This window comes from Nannobrachium achirus (assembly GCF_963921795.1).
Source record: "Nannobrachium achirus genome assembly, chromosome: 16".
Classification (NCBI taxonomy): domain Eukaryota; kingdom Metazoa; phylum Chordata; class Actinopteri; order Myctophiformes; family Myctophidae; genus Nannobrachium; species Nannobrachium achirus.
The window spans coordinates 50,480,063-50,495,925 of NC_137823.1; the positions used below are offsets into that span (position 1 = coordinate 50,480,063).

A 15,863-nucleotide genomic window follows, 5' to 3' on the forward strand; every position below is an offset into this window, starting at 1 on the left:
ATTGTCACTACAGTGGCGAGGGAACGGCAGTCGGTTCAAGAAACAATGTGCACCAGTTTGATTTTCTTTTCTTTGGAGTTGTGTGTATTGGATTTTATGTTGTTTGTTTGTTTCCTTTATCCCTTGTATTTTATGCGTTTAGACTGTATGTGATACAGTACTCATTTGTATCTTGTTGATCAAATTCAAGATATGTTCTGGTTTACATGCATTTTGAGGAGCAAGCCATTTCTCTGTGTACAACGTTGGCCAAATGCCTTATATCTTATAACAGTGGTAAGACTAGCCCTCTATATTCCAAGCAATGCCTTAGGAACCCGGGGAATATGCTTCATATTATCACAATAATTTGCTATAAGTTTACTAACTCCACCTGAAGACATGGCAAAACCTACAGTATTTGATAAATGGACATGTGATAAGGCTAAATATCAGTGCCATCTCATGTACTTGAAAACCTAAAATATAAGATTTTATTATATTCGAGTCTAATGTATATTTAGGGATGTTTGAAGAAAAGGAAAAACATTGAGTGACTTGCATCTGTCCTTCAATAAAAAAGAAGACGACAACTACAGAAGAGGAGGTCAAGTTCGTTGCTACGGTGATCAGGAGGCCAACCACTGTGTTCTCCAAGCTACTCTGATCACAATCACAAAGTTAAATCAACATTGACATTCACAGAGATTGTGCATGCTGTCCGCACTGTCACAATACCACAGGGACCATGGAAGCATGGTTTTACTATGCATGTCAGTGTCGAGCAGTGAAAGGACAATAACATCCGTTCCCCAATAGGCTATACTGTAGGTATTGTGTAGTATGACCTTGTATTAAGTGATCCAGCACAGAAATGTGCGTGGCTGCGTGCACGCACACGCACACAAAGAAACCTGGAATTACCTTGAGAAGGCATCGTCAAGGCCATCATCCACATCCTGTAGAGACACAAAAGACAGGCATCAATCCATACACCTATCCACATCTGCATATGATAACCCTGGTTCAATATTTTAATTACTCAGTGAACCCAGCGACCTCAATTACCGTTATGTCCAATGCATCAGCATGCAGTTTGCCATGTCACATTTTAATCAAACGTCAAATTAACAAACGAGTCACAGAGCCACAATTGAATATTGCCTTTGCAGGAGACAATATTCAATCAATATTCATAAGCCAATATTTGAGGATTTATACTATTTGGCAATATAGGCTGCTACAGTATATCTGAATAATTGCATTCACTCACGGCAACAGCATGGATTTTCAATTGCTATGCCATTGCCAATCCATTCTTACATTTTCTCCAACATAGAGCAAACAAGACTATCAATCATAAAACGAGTCAGCAGCAGGAGCAGTAGTCTTTATGATGATATTGACTACCTGATGAGATCTGCATTAATCAAACAATTATCTTCCCCATGAGTGAAAATATTTAACAGATCAGAGATGGTTGAAGCTCAGTATGTACAATAAGAAGGGTTATGGTGCCACCTAATGTCAAGTGTCTGTAAATGAACAAAATGTACTGACAATGTGCCTGTGTAATATAAAACCCCAATTACACAGATGGGTGCTCTGACAGGTTAGGTGGCCTGTCCAGTGTCCATAGCTGTGTAATGTCACTTTTTACTGCATAATATCTAGTATAAGTTCTACCCTCCTCCTACCCGCTTTTCCATTAAGCCAAAGTGCCTGGTAAGAGGCAGAATGTGACATTGTTATGAATGGTGTGTGCTGTGTTTGATTGCAGCAACCAACAAAAAGAAATATATAATGTAATGTTGAGAGTAGGTGTTCATAATGTATTTATAGATGAGGGTCCTTCATTCCAGAACCAATGTCAGGGGACCTCACCAAGACGGACAACTACGGAGGCAACAGCTTGAGCTCACAAGTTCCCTAATGAGAAACTCACAGAATGGCTTTTTCACCCTGAGTGAACAACAGTCGGGCAGGTGAGGATCTGAGGAGGATACTGGAGGGTGTCAGGGAGCAGAACCTGTCAGTGGTGATCACCGTCAGAGCCTTCCAAAGAGCCTTTGACATCACACACCGGGCAGGGTTCCCACACATCTTTACCAATGAATTTCCCAAACCTTTTCCAGATTATTTAACCCAATTTCCAGGCCTATATAACAATCATTCAGCACAATAATGAGTCTCGTACTCCTATGTGCAATGCCCAAAGACAGGCAGTGTAGCAAAAATGAAGCATAGAATATAGAATGGTATAATTCCATTCCAAATTTCGTGACAAATCATTTGCTAGGATCAGGCTGTAGCACGTTGAGAGCTTGTAGATCTGTTCTTTTTGTCACGTTGACACAGAAGCTTCTATCTTTCAAATGGATGGTCACATATGGACAAGGATACGTTTTCCGATTCTTTGTATGTAATACTCAGCGATTTTTCAAAGGTTACTGAAAAACACTTTGAACCCTGGCAGTCAATGAGATACTGTATAACATTGATTGTCGAATGTCGAGCACAATTAGCACAATTCAAAGCGGAAAACATTTCACATTGCCTGCATGAACATGCTGGGACACAACCCCAGACAAGACCACAGATTGAAGCCACCAGCTGCTTTAATGTATCCCTCCCTCTCTCTCTTTTCTTTTTTTGCTCTGATCAGAATGTTCTAGATTATGTCTTACTTGTCATACTTTTGTAACAGAGCAGTGAAGACCATTTAATTCAGCTTCTCTTTGCTTTTTATAAGATGTTTGAAAGCATCATGTGTTGTTATATGTTTCATGTTTGTCTAATGTCTTATATGTTGATATGTTTTGGAAAATTAATACAATCTAAGTGGAAAAATCACACCCGTGTGAAGTGGAGCTGTGTGTGTGTGTGTGTGTGTGTGTGTGTGTGTGTGTGTGTGTGTGTGTGTGTGTGTGTGTGTGTGTGTGGATCATGTGTACCGATTTTTGTGACATTTGAAGAAAATATGTAGGAAAAGGAGCAAAAAGTGTGTTTTGGAGAAAATTCAAGATGGCGGAAAATCTATCATGGCGCAAATGGGCGTGGCCTATATGGGGAGATGCGTCATGACCCAAGGAATCCAGGGAAAAAATATTTTTAATTTTCCGACCTACGGTTCAAGAGTTACAGGCCAAAACGTAAAGTGGGGTGTTATGGCGCCACCATGCGGCCAAATGACACAATTATTTTTTATTTAATCCTTGAAATCATTATGAACCTCCTCTCCAAGTCTTGAAACTCTAGCCCCTATGGTTTGCGAGAGACAAATAATTGAATGTGAGTTTTTGCGATTCCCATTATAAGTCAATGGGGAAAATTAATTCACTAATAAATTAATATCAATTAAACTATAGAACCTTTCTCTTAGAAAAGTAATAGCCCACGATTCCCGAGTAAGCCGGTCGATTTGACATATGGCGCGAGTGTGTGGTGGCAAAACTGTGGGACTAGTGGCGTGCCAAAGTTTAGGAAGTTCAGGCTACATACAGACACACACACAGAGAGACACACAGACAGACAGACCCACACGGCCACGTATAGGGAGCCTGTGCTTCACACAGCTCCAAAAAAGAGACAGGTGATCATGATTAGACAAGGATACCGTCTAAATACCAGGATATATGGAGCGGACAAAAAACACGGAAACACGAACCAACTATTTACATATGCCTTTCATAAATAACCAGTCCGAATGTGCACATGAAGAAAGGAAGGACAGCCACAGGTCTGAGAGTAGTACAGTAACTAATGAGCTGTGTCCTACCCAGGAGTCGTGTTTGATGGGCCGTCTCCGTGTCGGGTTGCTCCGAGGTGAGAGGGAACTGAGCGAGGCAGTGAAGAACGGCCGCCTGGGCTTCTCCTCCAGTCCAGTTGGCTTTTGTTTCTCTGAATCCGAGAGAGGCAGTGGGCATGGATGTGAGGATGACAGAGGAAGGGGACAAAAAAGAGAGAGAGAGACGGATATAACAAGGAAATCACAAGCGAGCCGCAGGGGTAGACAGACAAACAAAAACACATGAAGACAGATACAAGGGTACAAGGATTCACTGCGGGCCCCCCATGAATGTTCTTCATAGGGGGAAGGGGTTAAACCCATTTAGACTGGGAACGCATTATTACACATTATTGTGTGCTTTAACTATTGAAAAATAGCAGACATACAAGCTCACAGCGCAGCACCTAGTGCTGTGCTGATCTGCTTAAATCGTGAAAATCTTTCCTTGAATTTTTCAAATCCTATTAAGGTTTTGTGAAAAACCTATGTTTCTATGTCAGTGGTGCTCAAACTTTTTCATGTGAAGGACCCCCAAAATGATATGTATTTGGCCACAGACCCCCATCTCAAAATATTTTGTTCCAGGGACCCCCAGAAGCAAATATTTGAGTTACAAAATACAAATGTTCGCTTTAAAAATACATATATTCAAAGATTGCACACATTTTCAAGACTTTTCAAAAGTATATCTGCTCTTTTTCAATAGCTAAAGTATAAAATAATTAAGGCCTAGTAACTCAGTCCCACTCCCCCCCCCCCCCCCCTTGTGACGCCCTGAGCTTGTGTTGTCCGAGTCTGTACGTCTCCAGGACATTAAGAGAGACATCAACTCAAAGCCTGTGGCATCTGCTGCTCTGTGCAAGGCTGAATTTAAAGCATGTACTTTTCGCATAGTACTGTGTTCTATTCGTCTGTCATTCAATGTTATACGAGATACTTAAATGGTTTCCTGTGGAAATAAGCTTAGTCTTTTCTAGGATCTCCTTTTAGTAGACCTTGTACCAGTGAACTGTACCGTCATGAAACTGTACCTTTTCCTATGCAAACTTCTAATAAAGTCTTCAATCAATCAATCAATCAATCAATCAATCAAAACTCAACCGACTGTCTCTTTCATGTGAAGATTCTCCTCCTCTGTTCTCAGGCCTCCACCACTGGGGGAAGAACGACTTTTAATTGGGAAATGAAGAAGGTACGTCTCAAATAACAACAATCTGAACGTCAGTGAACAGATGATTAACTCCCATTTTGCAGACAAGGTCAGGCCTGTAAAGATTCTCCACCCTCGCTAATGAGTACGAGGCTGACAGTAGTAGCGTATAACAATCAGGTTATTTTGGGCACAGAGTCTTGATGAAAAGACCAACTCTGGGCTAATCTATAAGAGAGACTATTCTTAGCATAAAACCAAATTAAAAAAGTGACAAATATCACATTTATCTTATCCGGTTTTGTCTCATATGGGCTTAGGGGTAGGGTTGATTACTTTAATAATGATTCATTTTACTTTAATAATAATGTATTAATGAATCCCTGATCATTCAGATTCATTAAAACCCAGTGATTAAGTTAAATTAATAATGTATTCTAACGTAAACATACCAGTTGGAATACTATTGTATTTGTTCACTTTAGATGGTTAATAAAAGGGCTATGCCTGGAATGTAAAACACACAAGCTTTAACATATGTATTTGTCTTCGTCTGTAGTATTTTACTGTGGGTGTTGCCATCTACATACATTACAAACAGTTTCTGCTCAGTCATATCTACTGTACTTTAGTTAGCAGAGGTTGATAGTTCTACCCTTTCTCTCAGAAAGACCTGAATATTCAACACTATTAACTGCATACAATCCTTTATTGTAAAAGTAACTAGAAAGATGCAATTCTGGGAAATTGCGAGTGTGGTTGCTGACATCATCAACCGTTGATGACATCACTCTGCGTCTTTCAAGGGTTTCCCCATTGGATGACGTCACAGAGAATGCTGCTTCCTCATTGGTTGAAAGTTGATCTAGAAAACATTAGTACTATATATAGTGTGTTGCCCTGTTGGGCAACCACACTAATTATTGATTGATATCAGAGAAAATATAGCATTCATTTCTTGGCATTCCTGATCATGGAAAAATACATACCGGTAGTTCACTTTCGGGGAAAATTGGATTAGAACAACAATTCCACTAATAGCTGGATAATACTGTATGCTAAGGTTTCCCTGTTAAATCTACGGAGAGAAAATATGCATCAGAAGAACGCATAATAACTGACAATGTGTGTCGGAAGAACAAACTCTACCTGCTGATAGACAGTGTGTATCTGAGGTCTGCATCTGTCCTTCACTGGTTGTACAAGTACAGCATGTCCTGCTCTTTTTACCTTTGTCTAAGGAGAGAGGAAAGACAACGTTCTGATTACTGGATGTCAAACAGACTGGGACACATTTGATAAAAATGTTGAAATAAGTAAAGTATGTTGTTTTTAGAAACATATTCAATCACCACAAGCTCCTTGTTTAACAGTGACTCAGTGGTATAGAGAAATATACAGGGGACTTCCAATGGAAAGACTCCACATTAAAAGAGGGAAAACTATTTTTCAGAATATATGGCAGCCGCTGATAGATTATTTGCCCAAGGATCTAGCTACATTTCTTGATTTATAAGGAAGTGATTCACTGGATTGGAAAGAACCGGTTGTACTCTTACAATTCACATTTTAATGTGCCCTTGTGTGTGGAGCTATTACCTTTCTGAATGATTGACTATATGTGTATTGATAATTTCATGATCAATGTAATGAGCTACTTGCCCGTCCTTCTTTTATTTTAGTTTTTTGTTTATTTTTGTTTCTTTTTATTGTATGTCTTTATACCATTATATATATATATATATATATTTTTAATCCATTTAGGTCACACATTCATGTGAAAATCCAATGAAAATGTGATTATAAAAAAAAGATTCTTGTTTGATTTGTGCTTGCAGAAACACTACACGCAGGCAGCATTTGCTGCTTGCTTGCAGTGTTTCAAAGAACTGCAACCTTTCAACCTTAGGCCTGATTTATACTTGGTTGTGCGACTCATTTCTAGCTTGATTACCTTATTAGTGCCGCAGGAGCAATTCTGTTATTTCACCCAGTTGATGGCTGCTCAGATGGTAAACCGTGACCTTCTGATTACCAGGGAGCATCTCTACCCACTAAACTATTGTCATCCCCCAAAGAAACTTGCACAACCAAGTGTGACTCAGGCATTGCATGGTAACATCCCCAGCTCGTTAGAGAGAGAGACAGACAGACAGACAGACAGACAGACAGACAGACAGACAGACAGACAGACGGACGGACGGACCTTCCTGCGCAACCTCCCACAGATCCAGGGCTACTTTGAAGGCCTGGGCTACTGTTAACGTCACAGCCTGGGCCTAAGGATTCAAAGTAAAAGGGAAATGTAAACAGCAACAAATCTCACAATATAATAGCAACATACAGTAATGCAAAAGCAAAAGTACTACATAGAAGAATCGATTTTAAACTTGCATGAATTAATTAATTTTAAAGCCCAACAGTTGAATGCCACAATGTCTCCAAATAAATGAATAATTGCCCATTTTCCAAAATGGCTGGATTGTAAAATAATAACTCCCTAGAGAAAATATGAGGTAACCTTTAAGCCTTAAAGATTATCTCACAATAAAGTTAAAGGGATCACTGTTACCACAAGATGGAGCCAAACACCACCTATGATTAAAAGGTACCACATTGCAACAGAAAAGTTTCAAGGTTGCTTTGAACTTACAATCTTCTTCTTTTGGCAGAGGAATGCGTGACACTCCAGCGTTTCGTTGAACTGACTCTGAGAAACGTATGCAAACACCTTGTCCTGAGTTTTGTCCGCTGTGCAGTAAGAAATTCTGGAAGAGAAGATTTTATTAAATTAAAACATTTTGAATGTTTATTTACAGAGGGCGAGGGCCACCTGCTTCTGATTAGCCTACCAAACTTTTTGTTTGCAAAGCAAACAGAGATGTAATTGTTATTTATGTTCCAATAGGCCTATTCAATGCCAAAAACACAAATCGTTAAATTACAATGATTTGTAAAAAATGTTATGTAATTCAATTCAATTAAAATGTGTGACCATCGTCTGATTCCAATCAGATCCGAATGACTCAAAAGATATTATGATTTGAACTCTAGTTCTAAATCAGATTTTACTGCAGTCTAAACAGAACAGACCGTGCATTTTCATTTATTTCTTTATTTTTCACAAATCATTGCAATTAACAATTTGTCTGTTTGGCTTTTAGGCTTTGCAAACAAAATGTTCGGTAAGCTAATCAGAAGCAGGTGGGAGTGGGTCTTTTCGTTATCCAGATGCAGTATGTATACACTAACATGCATGGCATTTTTGTGTAAGTAAATCCCCGTGAAAAAAAACAAAAAAACATAAAAGCCAGGCAGGCAGACTCCAATCAAGGACCATTTTTCTGCTACTGAACCACTTTGGTACCCCAAAGATGTGAAAAACAAATAATCAAATTTCATTTTAATAATATAAAATATTACAATCAATGAAGATACATGTATTAGACATACACTATACAGTACTACACATGTGGTAAATGAAAAAGATTCACAATTATATTTGGCCATCACTTTGTGCGACGTGTTATTGACCCCAACAACCTCTTCCATCAAGTTCCATGGTGGCTAGACTGTCTTTTATTAAGGTTGCATAACTTTGTTCCTGTGCCCAAACCTGTTGCATATGCATAAGCAAAGCAATCACAGCATGATGTGAGGAGAGGTTATGAATATTATGCAGATTAGGTCTCACAGATGGGGATGACAGATCGGAGCAATAATGAACAGCAGTGATATCCATGAGAGATGCTTCAGACCACAGCTGAGGCATTTTGTATTTAATATATTCAGACAACGTGCATGCTTTAACCCATTTAGGCCTACGATTATTGACTGCTTTAACTATTGAAAAATAGCAGATATACAAGCTCACAGCGCGGCACCCAGTGCCGCGCTGCGAGCTTGTAGATCTGCTATTTTTGAAAAATCATGATTTTTTTTTTGCAAGTCTTTGAATATATCTACTTAAAACCTAACATTTGTAACTTTAATATTTGCTTCTGGGTGGTCCCTGGAACAACATATTTTGAGATGGGGGTCTGCGGCCGAATACATGTAATTTTGGGGGCCCTTGACATGAAAAAGTTTGAGAACAGCATGATTTAGAGGAAGGATTTGGAAGTCGGGTCAAAGATCGGGTCAAATATATTCAAAGACTTGCACTCATTTTCACGATTTTTCAAAAATAGCAGATCTACAAGCTCGCAGCGCGGCACTCGGTGCCGCGCTGTGAGCTTGTATATCTGCTATTTTTCAATAGTTAAAGCATAAAATAATGGTTAAAGTGGTTCAAATCTAACGCGACTCTGGCGCGTTCCAGGTATCTGAGAGTTAAGCACACTATATAGCCACTATATAGTATACATTCATTGTACCATCTTTCAATAAGTGCAATATGACAGTGCAGAATGTGCAATGGCAACATTGGGGAACATGGGATGAGAGGTGAAAATGCAAGAAAAAGCTATAGAAATGCACACAACCCAATATTATTTCAACCAAATAGCCAAAGAAATACACCCTTTCTATCTGGGTTTCTCCTATGGGTGGAAAGAAAAATTGATCTTTCCCATGCCTATTATTTCACTGCAGCAACACACACTGAATCCAGACAGGATCTAATATCTGGCATCCACAAAATCCAATTGTCTGCAAATCCACTGACAGCCACGGCCTTTAAAACATTGTAGACAAAGCATGCCAGTTCTGTTCTCTTTCCCCTGACGGCTAGCTCGTGTCCACTGGACCAAAGAACACCGAGCTGATGAATTTGTTTACGTTTTTCTTTTAACAGAGCTATTAGTATTTATTGACCGATAATGCATAAGGTCTTAAGGTTTAGTTTCCCTTGACTAGAAGTCTCATTGATTTGACTGGAAGTGGGGTTTGTGTCCTTGGATGCTAGTCACAGGGAGGGTTGAAATTGACCTTATTCTCAGCACTGTCTGTGCTTAATTTTATTTTAAGCATCACAAGGCAGAATGTAGGCATATGAATTCTCTCATAGTCCCTTGGGTTACATTTTTTCTTTTAAGGTCCAGATGCTATTCTGATTACACTTATTTTACAGTATAGTATGTATACTCTAGGACAGGGGTCTTCAACGTTTTCAGGCCAAGGACCCCTTAGTTAAGAGAGAGATTAAGCAAGGACCCCCACAACCTTTTCATAGATTCCATATAGTTTCATCGTTTCACCACTTGAACCGTCAATACCTAATAAACTTGACCTTTCACTCTGTACTTAGTCTGGTCTTTTTCCCCTCTACACCAAACATCTTTGCCGAAAATAGCCGATCTACAAGCTCACAAAGCCTCGCAGCGCGAGGCGTTGTAAGCTTGTAGATCTGCTATCTTTGGCTAAAGTTCTCCGAATATGGACGTTAGGGTTCAAGTGGTTAATATAAAAAAGGAGAAAAAAATATTTGGAGGACCCCCTGTAGTAACTCTGAGGACCCCCTAGGGTCCCAGACCCCCAGCTCTAGGAAACTGTTGATTCTCTTTTATATTGTTACAGTTGGTGTAGGTTTTTATTTTAAATTCACAGGATATGGCGAGAAGGAATAATGAGTTCTATGTGACTAGCAGGACTGCAATCATTTTCTAAACTCTAACACTTTGAACACCACACTTCAAAGGGGGCCCTTCAAAATGCAAAACTGCTGCTTCTGCAAACAACCATGAAATAACTAGCCGTCATGTCTTCATCTCAATTTGGTAAATAATGGCGGCTTGCATCATTGATGCGTGACCCATATAGCAATGCCCAGGACACCCAGCACGGTGTCTCGCCCGCTTCTGTGCTGTGAGTCAATATGTACATTTGCTACTTAATTGCTTAACTTAAGTGAGCAGGCAGACGTAGGAAGGGATGCCCAGTATAATTTAGTGATTTAATTGAAGTCATACTTTGTAACGTTCATTTTAGTAGTCTTTCTGGGGATGTCTCTCCATTGTCATTATAGCATTACAAAGCAACTTTTTTCTTTACTTTTTTACTTTTTTTATTACATCCTCTATTATCCATCAATCCATCCATCCATCCATCCATCTTCAACCTTCATGTGGTAATGCGATTTAGAGCAATATTAACATCACATTATACTGTAGTTTGCAAAAATACTGTACTGTGCCCATCCCACCCAGTCAGAAACATAATGTGCATTTAGATATCCCAATCAAATTACATGAACTGATTATTTGACAAAGTTCACACAACTTCCAAAATCGTGTTTGTCTGTATGCTTGTCAACTACACACCCACTGACATGAAGAGAATGTGACGTATGATGAGCTTTCCTTCTTTACATAGCCATGGTCTGATACGAGGAGAGGTTAGATGTCATACTGTATACTGCAAAGTTAAAACGTATTTGCAACTCCTAGTTGCATCTGACTGTTTAATTAAAACTTGATGGGTGTTGACGCGATGCGATTTCTGTGCTCTGAAAACCAAAGTGAACAAATTGAATTTCAACTCATATTCATGTTCACATTGGATGCCAAACACAGAAAACAAAGCCTAGCCATACCAAAACAACTCCAGGGAACTACAGTATACAGTACCTCACTTAAAGGGAACCTCACAAGGAATTGGAAGGAACAAAAAACGTTATATAACCCTACCTATCCAAGGAAGCTGTTTAAGTGCTTAACAAAGGCTAGATAATGGATACCCGGCCCTAACACTGCGATAGCCACCAGAGACACAGTACACTTACTTACATCCACCAATCGTATCTCCACTTTCTATCCGAACTGTTGGGTTCATTAAGGTAAAGATAGTCTCATGTGGCCAGACGATAACCTTGAGTGCCTGGATCGCCTCAGTCTTTTCTTAGAGATCTGCGCCTATTGATACTTCTGGTGACATCTAAATTCAGTGAAGGGGCTAAAACTTTGGATATTAAAAACATAACAGCATTGCAGTACCAATGCAAGGACTCAAAACTGAATATTCGGTGGTATTTTATGTGACCCTGAAAATGTGATCATTCTGAAAGTAGCTAAGCTACTGCCCAAGCCCAACGTCGGTGTGTGTGCAGGTTAAGTCGATCCCCCAGGTGCAAGCTTTGCCTGTGGCCTTGCGTCTTCAAAAAATTGCCAGGATGGATTATTTTTAATTAATTGGGCATGAGAGCGTGCAATAGTAGAGGGTATTCCTGCAATCAAGGCCTCGGTCACGGTCGAAGGAACAGAACAGAGGGGTGTCCTAGACAGGAGAGGAGTGGAGGGGTGATAAAGAATAAAAGATCAGAGGAGCAAGAGAGAGAGAGAGAGAGAGAGAGAGAGAGAGAGAGAGAGATCAAACACAAGGATGATTCCCCTGGCCTGTGGTCTGGTGCAGCTGATAAGATGGATCAGAAGGCGAGTGGAGCCACACATGTGTAAGCACAACACACACACACACACACACACACACACACACACACACACACACACACACACACACACACACACACACACACACACACACACACACACACACACACACACACACACACACACACACACACAAGAGGTGGGACCTTCGCGAACGAATCGAGTCTTTTGAACGGCTCTTTGAAATAAACGATAGGATTCGGTTCACAGTAGGGAGCCGTTCCTCCCTAAGCCGTCCCTCCTCTAATGAAGAGTGGTGGGAAAAGTACTCAATTTATTTTACTTAAGTAAAAATATCAATACTGCAATCAAGTAGAAGTTTGGAATGTTAATGTACTTGAGTAAAAGTAAAAAGTATTGGTATCAAAATGTACTTAAAGTACCAGTATTAGAACGTACTCATTATGCAGAATGTCCTGTTTCACAGGTTTTCCAATGAGTAAAATTTAGAAAAATCATTTGAAAATAGCAGATCTACAAGCTCACAATGCGTCGCAAACGCGACGCATTGTGAGCTTGTAGATCGGCTATATTCAAATGGCAGGTACGTAACCTATGTATGTCAGAAATAAATGTACCCGTATTTTCTGGACTATTCACGATATTCCTGGCCATTCTATGGAGGCTGCCATTTTCCTTTTACAGAGGGCGCTGGAGCATTTTTAAACATCTTTTCACTTCCTCCAGTCCAAGAACAAGAGATCCCAAGGAAGTGACAGGGAATTGTCTGTTGCCAGATATTGCCAGAGACAAGCGGCCAGGTCTATGAATAATAAGCCCAATAGAATTAACTAGGTTCAGTTTTACTACTTTACATTTACATTTGAAAATAGCAGATCAGCAAGCTCACAATGTGTCACATTGTGACACATTGTGAGCTTGTATATTTGCTATTTAAAAAATATAGAGGAAAGAAAAAACTAAAATAATTTGAATATTTTTGAAACATTTTAACAACACAAATCTGTGTGGCGGTCCCTGGCACCACATATTTTCAGATGGGGGTCTGCGACTGTGGACAAATCTGTTAATCTGGGGTCCTTGATATGAAAAGATTTGGGAACCACTGGTTTAAAAAATATTAGAAAGTAAGCCCAATAAACAACGACACCAATTGCTTATTATAAGCAGACATGGCAACACCGGTTCATTCAGAGCCAAGAGCCCAGAGCGCCTCTACTGACACTTTAATGCAAGGACACAGGAAACCAAATGATGTTTTTTATTTTCTTTCAGGATATGAACAGGAAGCCGGGGGCGGGGCCAGGAATATCGTGAATAAGGCGCACTTAAAAGCCTTTAATTTTCTCAAAGAATTACAGTGCGCCTTATAGTCCAGTGCGCCTTATATATGGATCATTCATTGATATTGACATTCCCTTTAGCACAGCTCCATCTGTTGGATGCATAACACAATGGTAGCGTCTATTATGTGCGCCTTATAGTCCGGTGCGCCTTATATATGAAAACAGTTCGAAAATAGACCATTCATTGACAGTGCGCCTTATAGTCCGGTGCGCCTTATAGTCCGGAAAATACTGTATATAGGGTTGAAGTTATTTCTAATTAGAATCAAAATCTACAAAGTAACCAGTAACTAGAATGAGCCAGTCTTTTGAACGGCTCTGCGAAAGGAATGATCCCACAGATCCGGCTCACTTCAAAGAGCCATAAATCCCATCTCTAACACACACACAGAGAACACACAAAGCCCGCCCTCTTTGAGTCTGTGCTGTAAACACCGTCCAGACGTATAATGTCGACGGTGTAATCCTCAGTGGCAGATGAGACCCAATCTATAAAGGCTCCTATCGAGAGGAAAGAAGCCTGCCAAATACAATCGCAAAAAAAAGTGTTAGAATCCTAGCATTCTGCTAAAGGGCAAGCTCTCCGTGGTATACACAGCCGATAATGGACAGTCTTGCTGAAACCACTCGTTACCGGCTTCCAAGTGAATTGATCGAGCGTGAGGCTTACAACAGCTACAGTACACACACAGCGAAAATCCATAGTGTTCTCTCAACTTAGTGTCCATTTGTACACTCTCAGAGCGAAATGATCACGATGGATTTTAACGTGTTAAGAGCTGAGAATTGCTCGGTGTAATCATGCAGGGGAGTGCAGGCATCGGACGACACGACACACAAATTGACCTAGATAGCATGTGAAAATAGGTGAAAACTGCAGCTCTCTCCCTTCAAGACAATGTGGCGTTTCTTCATTGCCATGGCTTTGTTTGAGGCTTGATATAAAGATTCAGTAATTTGGAAGATAATAATTTGATCTATGGCATCAACCAGTATTAGGCAATATACTCTATGAAGCCATCAATGCTTAGAAGTGCAACTCTGTCAATAATACAGCTTACTGTAACATACTTGTATGACCAAAATCAATTGCAAATGAGGACATCATTCATCATTCAGACTTGATACTGATGCATGCATGCACGGTCACATTTCAGGAACCCTTACAATGTCAAAGTCATTCAATAGTTTTATGCAGGCTACATCAGGGGTCTTCAACAGGGGGTCCGGTTCCTCTGAGTTACTACAGGGGGTCCTCCAAATCTTCCAATCTTCCTTTTTATATTAATAACTTGAACCCTAGTGTCCATATTCTGAGACTGAAGCCAAAAATAGCCCATCTACAACGTCATCGACGGCAGCAAATCTGGATAGCCTGTTTTGAGAACCCGTGGGATGCTTTTAACCTTCGCCTTCCCAAAACCAGAGAAAGACACAACGGTCAGAAATGGGACTTTGTGAGGATAGAAGGTGCTAGTGGGACCCCAAAAAAAGGTTTTAAAATAGGAAAAGTGAAATTTCAGGTGTATCACTTTAAGTATTGAAAAGTAGTAAAGTATCCAAAATACACTGATGATTGTGCTGTCAAACGATGAAACTATATGGAATCTAAGAAAGAAAAGGTTGTGGGGGTCCTTGCTTCATCTCTCTCTCAACTAAGGGGTCCTTGGCCTGAACACAATGAAGACCCCCCCTGGGCTACATGTTAACTGAATGGCTTACCTGTATATGGACACGTTCTCTACCAGGTCTGTGGTCTCAGTGTCTGTGAGGACGATTCCTTTGGGTGAGACAGTCAGGGTCACCTTACGGAACTTCTTAGCACCAGCTCTGGCCTGTTGATATGACATGTGACACATTGTTAGATACTGTACTGTAGAAGTAGGGCTGTCACAATTATTACATAATCGTCTAATCGTGATTTTTTGAAATAATCGTGATTATTTTTCATAATCGTCATAATCTTTCCATGTTGAAAAATGTTCCCATATTGGTAGCACTTTAAACTAAGGTCCTGTTAACTCACTGAACGCCATAAACGTCTTATACGTCTTTGGACCTCGGTGCCATAAACGTCTTTTACGTCTTTTTAATTAATCAAAAGTTTTATCATTTTTTCATAATTGTAATTTCAAAAAAATCGCTCTAGAAGTTGGCCATATGCCTCCGTGACCTGAGCGATACGGCCGATTTGACTGTAGCACCAGTGTAACACAGTCCGGCGGAAAATCGGTATAGCCGAAGATTGGTTCCGG

At 40.0% G+C, this 15,863-nt stretch overlaps 1 protein-coding gene across 1 annotated transcript in view; it reads right to left on the reverse strand.

Moving 5' to 3' along the window:
• Nucleotides 1–899: 899 nt before the first annotated feature.
• LOC308300168 (low density lipoprotein receptor adapter protein 1) overlaps nt 900–15,863 on the reverse strand; it is a gene marked incomplete at both ends in the record, with an annotated part of 62,351 nt that continues 47,387 nt past the window's right edge. Inside the window, 6 exons of the mRNA XM_080743972.1 lie at nt 900–938; nt 3,758–3,879; nt 6,069–6,155; nt 7,126–7,198; nt 7,573–7,687; nt 15,331–15,443. Coding sequence (XP_080600098.1) covers nt 900–938; nt 3,758–3,879; nt 6,069–6,155; nt 7,126–7,198; nt 7,573–7,687; nt 15,331–15,443 — 549 coding nt within the window. The remainder of the gene's footprint in view (nt 939–3,757; nt 3,880–6,068; nt 6,156–7,125; nt 7,199–7,572; nt 7,688–15,330; nt 15,444–15,863) is intronic.